We start from the raw sequence: 18100 nt of genomic DNA on the forward strand, positions 1-18100 counted from the left end.
AACCGAGACAGTTCTAGAGAGTTCGGGGTTCAGAGTTCAGGAGTCACTTGAGCGAGCGGCCACGTGGTTTGTGGGCCCACTGAAATCTTGTTGTTGTATCTAATCACTAAAAAATTACCATGCGGAGGATGTGTGGACAGGGGCACTTGTTGCAGCTGAACAGTTCTTCAAGGAGTTTGTTGCCACTGAACTTGTACACAGGAAGATACAGAAGAACAATAACTCCAAAACCACAGAGTGAAGTTCTATCAGCCATATGGTCATTTTTATTCCAACCAAGGAGTTATCTCAATGTTCCAAAAAATCTTGTTTCACAATTTCATTGTTCAAAATTTGCTGTTCAAGTTTCATGCATTCTAGTGCGAAAATGCAGTAGATATAGTGTTGGATAGTTATACACATGTATATAGATTATAGGGTAAACTCATACATTATTATGTCCTTGGCATTTGTTTATGAAGTATTTCCCAGCAGTGAAAAACATTTAACAAGTGAAAGATTTCATTTCAAAAGAAAATTGTATCATTTTCCTTCTATGTAGAAAGGCAATCCTTACAACAACAAGCACTCACTTCATGTATGATACAGTATATGCAATGTAATGATGACTTACATTGCATATAATGATTACTAAAAAAATGATGACTAAAAAAAGATGATGAATATGTAGGCTCAGAGATGTAGACTATGATTAGTATGAATGACACTGTCAGGTTTACTTGATCAGGCCTGACTGCAGGTTAACTAATGCAGCACAGACCTTGACAATATCATCTGCTGCTGATATCAATGCTATGGGAAATGTACCCCCCAGGATTTTGAAGTCCTTAAGTCTATTGATTGCCCGTTCCACATGAATTCCCAAGTTAGCCACTTCCTTTGTTTTCCCTACTTTGTCCCTAGTCATCTGACGATTCCCCTGTGCAGCAGGTGGAACTTCCGAAGTAGCATGTCTAAGCAAAAGGTCTTCCTGTAGGTCATCTTCCTAGCATGTGGCTCTAGGTACTGATACATGTCATTAAATGCCTGTTTTGACCTTAATCCTATACAATGATTTACATCATTGTCAGTCTTCATACTGTCAGCAGTAAACATCTGTTTCTTTCCACATGATTTTTTTCAGAGACCTTCTGTTGAGTTTTAAGCGAGATGACTTCCTGCTCTAGTTCTTCCACCCTATGTTCCAGTGTGTTTATCTGTATTTGCTTACTTATACTAGTTATACAGCCCTGACAGTCACATTCTTCTCTGCAGTCACATTTGTAAGTGTACCTGTGGTCATGCTCTGTCTTTTCCACCGGAGTCATTACAACATCATCTTCATCAATACTAGTACATGTACGTGGCTTCTTTTTTCTTTTTTGGGGGTCAGGAACCGCAACACGTTTTGATGGAGGTGGTCGCTTTGGCGTTACCTTCTGGTCAGATGAAGGCCCTGTGTAGCCGAGATGTAGGACGGGGTCAGGATGTGCTGCTGTGGGTTTGCCATCTATAAAGTGTTGAGAACAAACCCTATCATGTGGCTTGTTAACCCAGTTTTTATTGCTAACCGAGTCTTTCTTGTTTATTAGTTTGTTCCACCGTCTTCTGGCATCGGGTCTTTTCTTCTCAGTAGGGAATGGGAATAGTTTGAACGGTGGGGGGCAGTCGCAGCAGCCAAGTTTGGTACCATGTTTTTGGCATGTCCATTTGTTTAGATGGTATGTTGAATTGCTGCAATTCACTACTGCACACAGCTTCATGATGGACAGTAACACTGTAAAAAGAAGAAGAGAGGAAAATTGAACAAAAAGTGATACTACATGGATTTAAGTTCAAAACATTTGTCTTGACTGCACTAGCATAATTTTTGCATGCATAAAACCCTACCCCACCACCATGTATCCTAGTATTCCTACTACGAAAACCACACTAAATATTTACTAAAATTATTGGTGCACTCACTGCATGTGCTATTCATTCATGGTTATTATAATCGTTAATTCGTCGTGAGGATTGCGGTTAGAAAGCTTTATGTGCTTGCGGTGACACGAGACAAAGACGTGCCACGCATATCGGCCTGTTGTGCAGACAAAAGCCAATGCTATTTATCGAAATGTTTTACTGTCCAAAACATATGCCAGTAAAAGATTCCACACTATTTTACCCATATAACCACTCTAAAAATAAAATAGATGTTCCAAAACTCGTTTTAGCGAGATTGGTCAGGAAAATTGAGCAGAAAACATGAGGGGAGGGGGGCATGCAGGCGGTAGCGCTAGCTTGCATATCGTCAAAAAAACCTACCGTAAATCCCCTTGAAGAGAAAGATATCACGATATTTTTGGCAAACTAGGTCCAGAACATCGTTGGAACTCAGCCCAAGGCGGGTCACCACCGGTAACGCCGTGTGTAAGCTGGAAATTCAGACATGATGGTGCTTGGCACAAGGGCGTCTGCGGCTCTGTTTATCTCTCTGTTTATCTCCAATTTTTGGATCGAACGTCAAATTCGCGCAGGCGCACTAGTAATTGCGAAAGGGCTTATTGTATCTACTTTTTACCCTGTATGTATTCCAACGTTATTAGGTTTAAGTAGAGATAGTAGGTTCGATAAGTATATCGTACACGTAGAAGTTGTTAGCAAATAGTCTTATATCACCACATTTTTCTTGTTAATGTCTGTATGCAATTAGCCCTCGGGCATGAATTTGCAATAAACATCAAATTTGATTATATTGAGGCCGCCTCGTTTAGAGGTAACAAATAATACTCGTACCATATGGTAAAATGAAATTAATGGAAAGAAAGATATTACAAACTAATACTTATTGATGCTTTAAAACAGTTCACAATAACGAAGAAACTTTAACGGCCCAAATCAATATGATACAAATTAAATACGACTGAAATATTACAAAATGATAAAACCTAGTTTTAACCATAATTTAATACCAGTAAAACTTTAACAGGAAGCATAGGAATACACAACTAAGGGTAAAGGAGAAAGCCCGTCTAGTTATTTCCGTAACATGATTTGATTTCTTGTCTAATATGTTAATCATGAATATGCAATAATATCACATTTATTATTTCGTTTTGGGAAGGCCAAGGAAAATACACATAGCTTGCAGGCGTCCCCGACTTATCGTCCTTTTTAAGTATCTATGTAATTTTAATAGATATGTGCAAATAAACAATAAACAAAATAAGCAAATAGCCTGAAATGCATGGAATCGAACCCGTGACTCTTGATCTTATGTCCGCTTGCTTGGCAACTAGGCTACACGACACCACAAACAAGTATGCTTTTATATACGTTCGTGGTCACAATTATTACAAGACTGTGAGAGAAACCGTGTCTGAAGTTTGCTAGATCTCTTCCAAACTCTGAATTTAAACACTGGATACCGAGTCGTAGATCTACCATCTAGAAGAAATACCCTAATGGACACAAATTGAACATTCTCCGATATAGCATCTCTGAGTCTCTAGCTGGTACCATACCTAATGCTGAGGTCACATAAAAAAAAAAAAACGGGGACCGGCCGGGAAGTATTATGAAACAAAAAAGTATGATATACAAGACAACAAAGCACAAAAAACGTTGAAAAAATTAAAAATGGGAACTATGTACGTATCGTATTGATATATATTGTTCATTTTTTGTTAGTCGAAACAGCCCGGCCGGGCCCCGGTTTGGAAATGTGACCTCAGCATAACACGTTTTTTAAACCAGTACTGTCTTTTAGTATTCTATCTGTGACGTAGATGTGGATTTCAATGATAAACATATACATGTATTTTGTGAAATATTATTGTCCATAAACCTGGTTGTACGCTGGCTTTTAATTCATTTCACCGGCGAACTGCGACAAACCAATAAAAATATCTTGAATCTTGTATCTTGCTATATAAAGTCACCTACTAGTAGAGTATCGTCAATGGTTTCGAATTAGAACAGATCGAAGTACAACCGTTTGGACGGCTGTACCGGCTTTTGAACTAGTCTCTGTATCAAGACGGTTAAAAAAAAACAACTTACTAACCTGGATGGTGACTCTTGCTCTTTCTCCGCCCTCTCCATGTTTTCTTTTGTTGTTGTTGTTGTTGTTGTCCTTTCTGTGCTCTTGATGTTTGAGCGATCGCCCCGGGAAACGTTGGGACGATCGCGTTTGCTCTGTGACGTGCCAGACATGTTCTATGGAACAGCGCCGCCGAGCGGCCGTTCTTTGAATTGAACGACGCGCCTCTTGTTCGATAGCCGTCGCTATGGAGGCATTCTGTTCCTGTTAGTTGGTACGGTAAACACGTAATGTTACAGTCACGGGCTTTAGACAAAGCGTTTTAAGCGCGGTAAGTCAATTCTATGGTCATTGATTTAATGTAGTCAATTGAATCAATCCTATCCCATAGCATACTCCCTAGCAGTCTACTAGCCAGTCTTCCTGAAGAAGTGGTCTCTGCACCCTCGGTAAATGCCTTCAAGAACAGACTTGACAAATATATGGAGAGACATCCAATTATGTACAATCACACGGCCCTGGATTGCCCGCATAGGCCGGGAATGACAGTCCGGTAGAGCAACGAGCAGCCTAAACTGGATGGATACCTACCTGGCTGAAAGAATCTACTATCTACTATCATACTGATATCTGTAAGGCAAAAATGTGATGTCGCTGACAGAAAAATTGTTGCTTGTTTTTAATCACAGCTAGCTGGTTCTGGATATTTATGGGTATCTTACCCGAAAAATAAAAAAAAAAAGTGCCTTACATATATAGCTTGTTTTGGGGTGTTTTGAAACGCTTCATGTATGAGATAATGATAAAATGTGCTATGAAATGATAGTTAATGTGAATGTTAGTCAGTTTTTTGTTGTTTTGCCGCCTTCATATTGCATTGGATGCTTTCACATTCATGTTGCATCTTGTTGCTCGTGAGAAAAAGAAATAATTTTTTGAAAAGTGTGCAGATGTTGGCAAATTGGCGCACCAAACCCGTAGTTTGTTTTTAGCACACATCTAGACAGATTAGCCTCGATGGCTCGATGGGCGTCACTCCACCGTACAGGGAGGGAAGTCGTGAGAAGTGCCTTTTCCAAGGGCACAACGTCGCGGCATGGTGAGTATCGAATCCGGCGTTGAACCAAATCCTTGAGCTGCCACATTCGTAAGAGGTCAGATGTTTACAAAATGTAGGTCTAGGGTTAGGGTTGGTATTAGAGTTAGGGTTAGAGTTGGGATTATTGTTCAAGGCTAGGGTTAGACTTACGACTGGGGTTAGGTTGGGTTTAGCCTCCCACATCACGACTAAACCCCTCCCACCCCTTGTGTCAGGTTCATGTATATTGGAAACCCCCAGTAGTGTTGAGTCATGTATTTGGCAAGATCATGTATATGGCTGACACCGGGACCTATTGGTTTCGAGTCCAACGCTCTAACCGTCGCGCCACCGACGCCACATTTTGCGCGAGCAGTGAACAGGATCCACCTCAACTGACCCATTTTAGACTAGGGCCACGCCGTCTAATTTTATGGATGACATCCTCTGAAGACCCCCAAACTAGTGCGCGCTGGCGAATAAAATAAAAATTCAGGCCAAAAATAAGAAAATGCTACTAAACCATAGGCATACAAAGCTGGTGTTGTGAATTTGCAGCAGTACTTAGCGACGTATATGACAAGCCGGTACATGCATGCTTGCTTTTTGCGGCATTTATGAATCGGTACGTATGTAGCGAGTTCTTTAGTCGTGGATCTTCGGTAACCGGGATGCCCAGCTCTCGCTGTATTGTCGCTAACTACCATTGACTACCCAGGCTTAGAACCAGTCCAGAGCCTCGATAAACGTGATCTTTTTTTTTTTTTTTTGAGGGCGACAGGCGAAAATTAATGCGCGCGCACGTCATCTATAAAATTAAGTCGGTGTGGCCTAACTAACCACCCACAAGCCTGCAGTACTCGTCGTTACCGACAGGTTTCTCAATATCTGTTCGCTGAGATGGTGAGTAAAAACTATGTGAAAAGCTTCACCACAAGACATGACTTCATTTTTTGTGACGCACGGGTATAGAAATGTCATAAAGCTTCAACACCCGTACATAATTTCATCAGATTAATAAATGATTGAATAGTAAACTTCCTTTATTCACAACTATTTGTTTTACATGACGTTTCGATGACCGTCTACCATCTTCATCAGGGCTAATATAACTGATTTACTGTGCACTGGAACTAGGTGTTACATGGTTCACTGTGCACTGAACACTCATTCTCATTTTAAAATGTAAAAAATGCTGTCGCCCCTCTTGACAACTAAATATGAGCCAAATCACGGACCTCATCATTGCTTTCTTCACTTCCCCACTACACTTACTATTTTTCACGAAAAATGTACCACAACACTAGGTTTGTTTGATGACCTGGAAGAAATCTTTGCCGCGGGTTGGATTTCTCCCCTAAAATACAGCACAAAAAAACTATATTATAATACCAAAGGGTTTGACTGAAACTACCTCCTATAACAATACTAGTACCTGTAACATATTAAACGAATTTGAAGTATAAAAAAAGAGCTTGATTAACTACCTCAAAAATGACAAAATTGTAGCCGTATGTACATATCGCAACATTCACCTTAAACATGCTTTTTAGCATTTGCTTTAAAATGATAGAATTATGTCCACATACATACCGTAACATTTACATAAATTACTGGAGAGCAATTGATATAGATATTCATTGAAAAGTAAATTATCAAGCTAATAAGCATCCATTCTGCACGATCTAAATAATGGTTCACTTTCAAGATCCATTGGGGAAAAATCTAATAGTGTACAGCAAATGCGAGTAGCTTAAAGACTGTATGACACAAAAAAGTCTTTAGAATACATAAATACCGAATGTATACATACATACAGTATAGTCACTTAAGTTGGTTTCAAATCATGACTGAGACTTTTGGGTTTATACAAGTCGGCCTTTCAAAAGTGCATTTTTGGACGCTCTCCTGCAAACTTCGCAATCGTCCGCCTCAGGCATCTCTTTTTTGCATCTCTATGTTGTTGTTGTTCTTTTTTCTAATTTTTTTATTTTTTTATTATTGCATCTCTGTGTTTTTCCGGTGCTGACATCATGGGGTGACATCAGCTCAGGAAAAAAATACAGAAATGCAAAGATTAAACGCAGAAATGCGAATAGTTTGCCGGGACTGGCTTGTGCTGACTTGGCGGGGCAGTGAAATTTTGAATGGAGAACCGTCTACATGTATATTTATTATAACTTGTCTCTGATAGGCAGGTAATACTAGTTTTGCCAACAGATAAGGTCGTATTTTGATAGCCTCCTTCGCAATAGACTTGTGGGGAGGCGTAGTTATTTTTTTTTCGTGGAGCGACGCGAGTTAAGCCGCGGAGAGACGGTTTTGCCGCCTTGTTATGCCGGGCATAGCTCGTGTCGCTCCCCGACAAAAAAACTAACACCGCCGCCCCACAAGTGTGCGAAGAAGGCTATTTTTTTTTATATCATGAGCAATATTCAAAGGCATCCATTGCAGTTTTTAGGGCTTGAAATCCCGATTTTTGAAAGCCAATATTCTAGTCATTCATCTACATACTAAGTTGAAACCACACTTTCCCAATGTATATTAATCTCGTGGAGCAAACATTCCCAAAATTCTGACGGAAAATAGTTACTGGAAGGGCCCTGGGTTGATTTTTAGCGTAACACCTTGAAAATAATGGACTCATCTTGGGGCTTCTCCTGCAGTTTTAGATGCTCAAAGTATGCAATGCTGATTTAAATGTGCTAATGTGAAGCAGTATAATATATATATTTCTATATTACAAAGAATGCCTTATACAGGATATTTCCAATTTTGCTGCCCTGAAATCGCATTGGAAGCCTTTCATATTCACAAAGCCGTCATGGCGTACTTGTGTCCATTGTTGTACCGACGTTTTTCGGTGGGGATGAGGGAGTGGTCGATAGCCCTGGCCAGCTCGCTTTTGTTCGCGTCTTCGTCTTCGTACTGCTCCTCCACACACTGCAGCAGCAGCTGAAGTTTCACCGTCATCTTGTCTGTCACAAAATACAGGGTGTGATTCAGCGTGAAAAATGTGCATTCAAGAAGCCGCTATGTCTGTCACAGAATACAGGGTGTGATTCAGCGTGAAAATGTGCATTCAAGAAGCCGCTATGTCTGTCACAGAATACAGGGTGTGATTCAGCGTGAAAAATGTGCATTCAAGAAGCCGCTATGTCTGTCACAGAATACAGGGTGTGATTCAGCGTGAAAATGTGCATTCAAGAAGCCGCTATGTCTGTCACAAAATACAGGGTGTGACTCAGCGTGAAAATGTGCATTCAAGAAGCCGCTATGTCTGTCACAAAATACAGGGTGTGATTCAGCGTGAAAATGTGCATTCAAGAAGCCGCTATGTCTGTCACAGAATACAGGGTGTGGTTTAGCGTGAAAATGTGCATTCAAGTCAGCCACTCAAGACAAGTATTGACCTATCAATAGTGTGAATATAGGATTATAGGATTGATTTTTAAAGTCAATTTTCTTTTTAACCAGTAAATTGAATCAGTTGTCGTTGGCAGCCGTCTGTCTCGAAAGACAATGGCGTTGCATCCTGGTCACGCTGTGGCTGTATAGTCCGATTCGGTACCCGCCAAAAACATGTAAAGAGATGCTTCACCTGGCTTGTATTGGGCCTATTTCGAACGCTTTATATTGGACGCTAAATACTTCACTGATTGAACTGAACCACTGAGACAGGGTGTAAAATCCTGGTGTCATTTCAATACTTTGGCTGTAGCTCATTAAAATATTTGTATTCCACAATTTGTATTTTGTACCCAAAGAAACCTGACAAATTTAGCTTTGCAGAGGCCCGGGTGTATATAGACTCGAGGTTTAAAAAAGGGTAGATGCATTTTAAATAATTGTTTCTGGTGGTTTCAGCATAGAATTCATGTGGCAAATTCATTTGGTGGTCCCTCCTCAAAAGATCTACGAATGACATGGAGAATTATAAGCCCGTCCGTACCTATACAGTTCTGTATCCATGCAGGTTTTTGGACGCGTACGAGCCAGTAGACCGGAAGTCCCGTGGCGGTGATACCGAGGCCTGTCGCCATGGCAACCGGTGAGGAGTAGCCTGACATCGTTACCATGGCAGCGCAGCAGGTGGCGAACACGATCGGGATCCACACAGGGTACTGTGAAAAAAAACAGAGATTTCAGTCAAGGAAGAGATTTCCTTTCAGGAAGATCATATACGTCTTTCTTCTTTAGGCCACACTGATTTAATTTTATGTATGGCATCCGCGTGGGCATTGATTTTCGACTGTACTAAAAAAAAAAAAAAAAAGAATCACATCCTCCGAGGCTCTGGCCTGAGTGCCATCCTCCATGGTCCATGGTAGCTGGTAGCTACTGACAATATGGAGCCGGCGGTAACTACGGAGGACGGCAGCGAGGCGGGGAGACCGGGTTCGATTCCGAGTCGTACCCGGTACATGTCTGAACATGTGCATGCCCCGACGTTGTGCCCTTGGGAAAGGCACTTTACACGACTTTTCTCACTCCGCCCAGGTGTGATTGGGTACCTAACTTCGGTTGGGGAAAGTCGTATTGAGGTCACCCAATGGCAGCCGAACAGACCCTTGCGACAGTTCCACAAAATTAAATTTGTGGAGCAAATATGTGCATGATGTGTATTATTTGATTGTTGTGATTTGTATTGATTATTATGTGATACCCTGCATCAATTCAGCCGTACAAAGGCTGCGACTGTACGGGTACTGTTTGGACAATAAAACCATTTATTACTAACTCAAGAAAAGTCAGTGTGGCCTTATGATCATGCACATCTGCCAAGAAATCGACCATTATTGTCATATTTTCGTAGCTCATACAGAGACGGGAGTTAACCAGGCTTCCGTCGATTTGTAGTGAATCATCAACTTTCAGATAGTAGTATTTGGACCATCGCACACTGGGGTATCCCCCACTTTTCCAAAAGGTGTGTTCTTTAACGTGCGTGGGGTGTGCACGTGGCTCTCTCAAAACACATGAGCTCCGTTAAATGTCCTATCTGAGGGACGTCCCTAACCAAAGCTAGGTATCCATTTTATACCTGAATAAAGTGAGAAAAGATGTATTAATGGCCTTTTCCAAAGGCACAACATTCGGCATGACAGGGGATCGAGCCCAGGATATCTTGGTCCCAAGATGAACGCACTGATCATTACTATTCTATTCTATTCTATTCTATTCTATTCTATTCTATTCTATTCTATTCTATTCTATTCTATTCTATTCTATTCTATTCTATTCTACATGTATTCTATTCTATTCTATTCTATTTTTTTTTATTTTATGAAGATTTGCCACATTTGTGGAAGGATTGACATAACAGGTGACTGTCACCTCTTCAAGATGTCAGATCTGAGACCAGACTGTAAGGTGTGAAGTTGTGAACCACTCACACTGGGAAGGTCCCCTGCTCTCTTTGATAAGTGTGGTCGGTTCTTTAACGAGCGTGGAGTGTGGTTCTCTCAAACACGAAACACGGGACCATTTAACGTCCTAACCGAAGCTAGGTACTCATTTACACCTGAGTGAAGTGAGGAAAGTCGTGTAAAGTGCCTTTCTCAAGGGCACAAGATCGGTGACACCTGGCAGGAATCGAACCCGGGACCTCTTGGGCCTTGGCCGAACACGCTACCGCTACGCCACTCGAACGCCACGCGAACGCCACGCAATACCACATACGTCTCTGCACTGTAACGGTATGTCCTTGTGGCTGGTGATAGGCGGTTCCTGTCCTTGGTGCTAGAAGTCTTTCAACCGATAAAGTGATAAACGCGACGCACAGACGTTCTAGTTGTATGTTACAAAAGTATCTGTTCTGAGACTAAAAATTCAGAGAGACGTTGGGAGATACTTTACCAATAGAGCCGCTTTTACTTCTAGAGACCTTGTTGATTTGATTGTGTGGATGACATCCGCGCATGCATGAATGATCGTCCGTTTCCAAAAAAGTTAATACGACAACGCTGTAAAAATAACAAAGCAGCTACAAAATGAGAAAATATATGCAGTAAATAGAAAAAAAAATATCTGGAAACGACAATAATGTCTTAGAATGCGAAAATCAATTAAAAAAGACGAACATGCGAAGAAATAAAAATTAAGAGTCCATTACGCGCAATACCATACTCTGTATGTTTAATAATTTGTTTAACCTTCATAACGACGTAGATTTTATAATGAAGGCAATTTTTATTCGTACGTTTGCATTAGTTTTTGGGTTTCCATAGGATGACATTCATATGCATATCAAATCAACATGGCACAAGGCCTATGGGAATTATAACTTGCATGAAAGCGATAAGAAGACATGTACCACTATTGGCCTGTGTAGATAGGGCTGCTTGTACCGGAGCCAGGGGATGGCGAGGGCTGACATGCCGATAAACAACCACCGCACCGAGCTCAGGAACGTGATGATCTTACTTACGTCACTCACGGCCAGCATGGCCAGGGAAATAGGACACTGGAACAAATATATAACATCACATTAACGCGTCGTAACGCGTCACTAACACGTTACTCACGGCCAGCATGGCCAGGGAAATAGGACACTGGAACAAATACATAACACGTCATTAACGCGTCGTAACGCGTCATAACGCGTCACTAACGGCCAGCATGGCCAGGGAGAAAGGGCACTGAAACAAATATATAACACGTCATTAACGCGTCATAACGTGTCACCCACGGCCAACATGGCCAGGGAAATAGGACACTGGAACAAATACATAACACGTCATTAACGCGTCGTAACGCGTCATAACGCGTCACTAACGGCCAGCATGGCCAGGGAGAAAGGGCACTGAAACAAATATATAACACGCGTCATAACGCGTCACCCACGGCCAACATGGCCAGGGAGAAAGGACACTGGAACAAATACATAACACGTCATTAACGCGTCGTAACGCGTCATAACGCGTCACTAACGGCCAGCATGGCCAGGGAGAAAGGACACTGAAACAAATATATAACACGCGTCATTAACGCGTCATAACGTGTCACCCACGGCCAACATGGTCAGGGAGATAGGGCACTGGAACAAATACATAACACGTCATTAACGCGTCGTAACGCGTCATAACGCGTCACTAACGGCCAGCATGGCCAGGGAGATAGGACACTGAAACAAATATATAACACGCGTCATTAACGCGTCATAACGTGTCACCCACTGCCAACATGGTCAGGGAGATAGGGCACTCGGACAAACATATAATACGCGTCATTAACACGTTATAACGCGTTGCTTACGGCCAACATGATTAGAAGATAGGACATTGGAACAAACATATAACACATCATTTACACGTCATAACGCGTCATAACCACCTCATAAAACAACTGACAAAGCTTTATCACTTTATATACACCTCGGGGCGGGTCATTAACCCTGAAATAACGCAGTTTGAAGTCTTGATAACTGACCAGTAGAATGATGGCAGGCATGGGGGTGCACTTGTCCACGTGAAGAGTCTTCAGGATGGAGGGAAGGGTACCGTCCCGCGCGCCTGCGTACATCACACTGCAAAACGGCAGGTTTAGATTGGTTAGTCACAAAATAAGAAAAACAACAAACACACACACGTTCTTAGCATGTCATTTTGTCCAAAGCAAATTAAAAATGATTAGATTATAGACTATTCACAATTCTTGAATTAAGTACAACAGATCTCAAGAAATTCATGTTAAATACAGATTTGAATATACATGTATCTTTAAAGAGCAGGCTTGCACTATATAAGAACCCAATAAATTCGGCTAACGTAAACTACCAGGCCCCATTCTGTCCCTGCCTACTGTGGTGGTAACATGGACAGAGGGCTCTTGAAGACACTTTGTGTTTGAAACATATTGACAGCAGAGGAATTTATGTACATGTCCAGTCTGTTGTACATAAAGAAGATAGCCTCACCTAACCCAGAATATAAAGTAATTACAACACTGTACTGTCTTGCCAAGGTTTATCTAATACATGTAGTGTTATAGATTGGCCGGCAGTTACGTGAATAGTTCTAACAGAGATCCAGTGCATGTAATAATGTATACTGCTTTCTCATACTACCAAATTGACACCGCAATTGCAACCCATATTTCTAGACTCACTTACTATCCAAGCTACTTCAGTTCTGAGGTTGACATATAGATATCTACAATTAGACACTTTGATGAAATGTTGACAAGGCAGTTTGTAAATTGAAATTTGACCACAAAGTTGGTTTTCCAGAAACTGAAAGTTGCAGATAGTATTTTCTTGATTATGTGACTCAGTTACAGCTATCCCGATCATTCTGCATGGTTTGATATTGTTACTTTGAAAACCAGTACAGAAAAACATTTGAATTTGTTCAAAAAGACAGTGACAGTTATTATGCTAATTTGTCCCTGCCATTGTTTTTGGTGGCTGGACCGTCTAGGATGTTTATTAGCTTATGTGGTTATGGGGGTCAATTCACTATTCAAGCTGCTGGAGAAGCCACAGTGGGGAGTACTTCCTTATTGCGTTGCCCTGGGCATCGAATCCTCCAGTTTAAATGCAACAACTCGCGTTATGCAAAAATATATAAATATAGAAAAGACAGTGCTTTGTTATTAGAAAAAGTACCGAAACCAATGATTAGCACTATATAAAGACTTATGCTAGCCCTTGCTGTCTTAGTAGTTAGGATTTTAAGTTTTATTCTATACTTTGTGTGTCTATATTTGTGTGTGTGTGCTATGTTTAATAGTCGTTGCCATATCGTACCGTACCGTGTAACAATGCCGTGCAATAAAGTCCTTCTATCAGTCTTACCGTGATGTTGCCAGGAACACGCCGTTCGCGACGCCGACACATGAGACCAGCACTGCGATGGGAACTGTCCAGTACAGAGAACCCATGGCTCGGGTGGCAAAGGTCTGTAACAACCAGGTTCAACATAACATGTGAAACTATCAATCAATCAATCAATCAATCAATCAACCAATCAATCAATCAATCAATCAATCAATCAATCAATCAATCAATCAATCAAATGGTTTATTATTCAATCGACATTGCAGCACTACTTGCATGTAGGCTGAATTGTGCCCATTGTTACATATGTCTCATCAGATGCATCAGATTGAAAAAGTTGCTAAAATATTTACACTTAATCCACTACAATAAAACCATCGGTATTAGCTTTAAAAACAAAACATTTAAAATCCGTGATCTATGTGCAATATTAAATGCATCTGGCGTACTTATGCATACTTATTGCATCTGGCGTTTTGAAAATAATTCCTGGGGGGGGGGGGCGAACCCAAGAATAAAATAACATAGCATCATGGCAAATATGATGATAAAAGTCCACAACACAAAAAGCGAGAACAAATTAGCCCCTGTGATAAAAAAATGTAAATAACAAACACAGCAAAAATGAAATAACGCTACACTATAGCAATAATATAATACATAATCGTCCAGGAAATTATAATGGCAAGTACTTATTAATAAACAGAAGTCACCTTACAGCTAAAATAACAAAAAGTGGAGTTCTTGTTTATTGTTCATTTTCAAAATAATAAATTGTCGATAATCAAGAACAAAAATTAAACATTAAAATAACATTTTCAAAATATTCACAACAATAACACAAAAGATAACACATATACCACGGATCCAGAGCGGCAATACAACAGAATACATAAACCAACCTGACTAGATTATTTACGTAGAAAAAGAACCTTCCGCGGAAGGATATCTCCTTCCTCTGAGGTAAAAACAAACATACCACAGCCACCGCAGACGACCCGAGGACGTCGTCAGCAGACATGACGATGTGGTAGGCGAAGATGGTGAGCAGGTACATGGTCATCACCACCACCTCTCCGACTATCATGGCGCGGGGCATGGTCCTGGGGGAGGAACAAAATAGAAAAGCCACGCTGTCACACATGCGGAACCTTACCCCGACCATCAATAGCAAGCAACCAAGATTTAAGCTTGTGTTCTACGCCGAAGGGCGGTTTAATATACCGGCTATATAGATGCAGATACAGAAGATTGACTGAAATACGGGGACAGTCTGGCCAGATTTGAACCACGCCTGCATTTATTACTATACTAGTCGAATCGATTTTGAGATACCTTTGCGTCAAACTTGACCCTACAACACAAGCCAACCATAGCCGACCTTGCTGAACAACAGCCAACCACAGCCGACCTTGCTGAACAACAGCCAACCATAGCCGACCTTGGTGAACGACAGCCAACCACAGCCGACCTTGCTCAACAACAGCCAACCACAGCCGACCTTGCTAAACAACAGCCAACCACAGCCGACCTTGCTCAACAACAGCCAACCACAGCCGACCTTGCTCAACAACAGCCAACCACAGCCGACCTTTCTACCGACCTACTCCCACCTATGGGTTTTTGTCAGTGTTCTGGAGGCCATGTTCAGCTATGTCTGGCCTTCTGTAATCAACAATAAGCTGGGCTACACAGAACCTTTAAGTTATATTCTTAATTACGTATACATTGACATGTAAAATTATCCGTGTGAGCGGTGATGTGTTACTGTAAGAACTTACTTTTCCGGTTTATGAATCTCCTCAGTAACGGTGTTCAGGTAAAACCTGGAGGAAAAGTAAACTTCTGCTCTTGTTATGTTCCATATGAAAGGTTTATATATATATATATATATATATATATATATATATATATATATATATATATATATATATATATATATATATATATATATATATATATATATATATATATATATATATATATATATATATATATATATATCCTTTTAAAGGCATCCATTTCAACTTCAGGACGGTAAAACTTCCAAACTTGATATAATTGCAAAGTTGATTTCTGGTCATTCTTTTCATGAAGTAAGTTGAATCAAACCCATAGCATACCGATGTCTGTAAGACAAAAATTCGATGTCGCTGATGGAAAAATGTTGCTGGTTTTGTATTGTACGCTGGTTCTAGCTATTTATGTGTGGTACCCAAAAAAATGAAGAGACTCCTCTCGTAGCATGTTTCGTTGTTCAAGCACTTCAAGTATTAAATGTCAAGATCAGACAGATTTCCTCATCCAGCATATTGTTTCTTTTTTTGGCCGCTCTGAAATTGCATTGGATGCATTTAAAGAGGCCTGTTACTACATGTTAAGCAGATTGAGAAGGAATAGATATTAATGATTATGTACATTAACGTTCATTTGTGCTAAATACAGTACATGCAGTTTCAAATCAGTCAGTCGTAGAAACAATACAAAACTATGCTAGACTACATCTACTGTTTACAAATAGACGAACATATAAGGCTCTTCTATTATTGAGTCTATCGTTTGGTGTTTCTTACCTTTTTTTAAACAGGTGTATACGAACTCACGGAGTTTTTGTTGCATGGTATTGTTAGAGGATGCCTTTTACTAACTGTTTACATCGTGTATTGAAATTCAGGGTGCTGAATTAATAAGATTTCCGTATGTTCCTGTATAACCTACACTCTAAGGCCACACTGATTTGATTTTATGGATGACATCCACACGTGTATTGATTTTCGCCTGTTCTCCAAAACAAATTACGACCTCCAAGGCTCTGGCCTGGCTGGGTGCCATCCTCCGTAGTCCATGGTAGCTAGTGACAATATAGTGGCTGCCGAGGCTCCACGGAATTCAGTACAGTGTCGAAATGCCGCAAAAGGCCAGCATATGCCGGCTTGTCGTGAAAGTCGCTTATGTTCTATCGCAAATTCACAATACCATCTTTGTATTCCTGTGGGTTAGGAGCAATTTTGGCGACGTCTCAGGGAGGAGCCTAATGGTACAGTATTGTGTGCAGTTTGCAATAATTCTAAGAATGGTACAGGCATTTTGTTCACAGGCATGGAATGTCCACTGGCCTGTCCTTGAAACCCTTGGGAAGACCTGTCTGCCCCGGATGCCCTACTTTCTGTGATCCCAGGGCTCGTTCACTATACACTCAGGGAAGGAGTGCACTGTATCTGTATAGACTTAACAGGTATGAAGTCTTCCTCAAAATCATGAAATGATGGCAGTGCCATCAAGAAGCTTGTAGAATGTCCTTGGTGCCATGCAAACAATAACCCTAACAGTAAGAACCGTCGACATGGCAATGTATGTTTTCATTGCCAGACTTGTCGCCTCCGCTGTTTCTCGCGTTTGGGTGGACGGATTCTTTTGAGACTCGGTATATGTTTTGCTATTGGGCTGCAAATGATGCACGTTCTTTTGTTTTTTATTGTATATGTGTTTTCGGGCGTGAAAATGGTGTCTTTTGGTGGCCCCAAAACACCCCTTTGAGCGTGAAAGTGGTCGCGACCATTGACCTTTGGCGTGTTTAAGCTATTCTCGGTCTGGTCCACGTATATGACCCCTCACACAGAGGGGTGTCGAGTCTCGATAAATTCTTTGTTTAAAAAACCTTTATAAAAATATACAATAAAAAGCCCGGAGGTATAAAATCTCAGATTTTACTTGTTGTGGCTGGAATTTTTTTTCGTCCGCCCGCACTAGATGATGCCATCCATAAAATTAAGGCAGTGTGGCCTAATACAAAATGAACAAAAAAGTTAAGTCTTACCATCCCGCGTAGGCAAACATCCCGATGTATAACGCCTGGGACAGTTTCCTGGCGTCCAGCGGCGGACCGTCAAACGTGAAGTTCTCTAACGTGCCTTTTCCTAAGGAAAAAGACATTTACATGGGCGAGGAAACTCCAAAATATCTTGTTTAAAAATCTATATAATCTTATATAATATAGTCATAATCGTTAGATAACTGAGACTTTAACATCTGTCCGTATGAGTATTGCTACGTTTATTGAGCTTCGTTGGATGACCGTCCCAAAATACAGGTGCCATGAACAAGATGTCCACACCTCATCTTAGACATTCTAAAGTGTAGAACCGAACGCTAAAGTACAGAACAAGTAGTATACCACACATGGTCCGTCTACTAAACACGTAATTTTTTAAGGCAGTAAATTGCCCTATAACTCGTATTT

General features: G+C 40.9%; 2 protein-coding genes across 2 annotated transcripts in view; both read right to left on the reverse strand.

Moving 5' to 3' along the window:
* The window catches only part of LOC109473203, a 7788-nt gene extending 3610 nt beyond the window's left edge, over positions 1–4178 (reverse strand). The window contains exon 1 of the mRNA XM_019773080.1: positions 4028–4178. Coding sequence (XP_019628639.1) covers positions 4028–4176 — 149 coding nt within the window. The 5' untranslated portion in view covers positions 4177–4178. The remainder of the gene's footprint in view (positions 1–4027) is intronic.
* Positions 4179–7213: 3035 nt separating this feature from the next.
* The window catches only part of LOC109473212 (cystine/glutamate transporter-like), a 20660-nt gene continuing 9773 nt past the window's right edge, over positions 7214–18100 (reverse strand). The window contains exons 3-10 of the mRNA XM_019773087.1: positions 17678–17777; positions 15642–15686; positions 14840–14963; positions 13879–13982; positions 12513–12609; positions 11398–11547; positions 9034–9205; positions 7214–8059 (exon numbers count right to left, since the gene is read on the reverse strand). Of these exons, the coding sequence (XP_019628646.1) occupies positions 7893–8059; positions 9034–9205; positions 11398–11547; positions 12513–12609; positions 13879–13982; positions 14840–14963; positions 15642–15686; positions 17678–17777 (959 nt within the window). The 3' untranslated portion in view covers positions 7214–7892. The remainder of the gene's footprint in view (positions 8060–9033; positions 9206–11397; positions 11548–12512; positions 12610–13878; positions 13983–14839; positions 14964–15641; positions 15687–17677; positions 17778–18100) is intronic.

The sequence above is a fragment of the Branchiostoma belcheri genome, unplaced genomic scaffold, assembly GCF_001625305.1.
Source record: "Branchiostoma belcheri isolate BF01 breed outbred unplaced genomic scaffold, Haploidv18h27 scaffold293, whole genome shotgun sequence".
Lineage (NCBI taxonomy): Eukaryota > Metazoa > Chordata > Leptocardii > Amphioxiformes > Branchiostomatidae > Branchiostoma > Branchiostoma belcheri.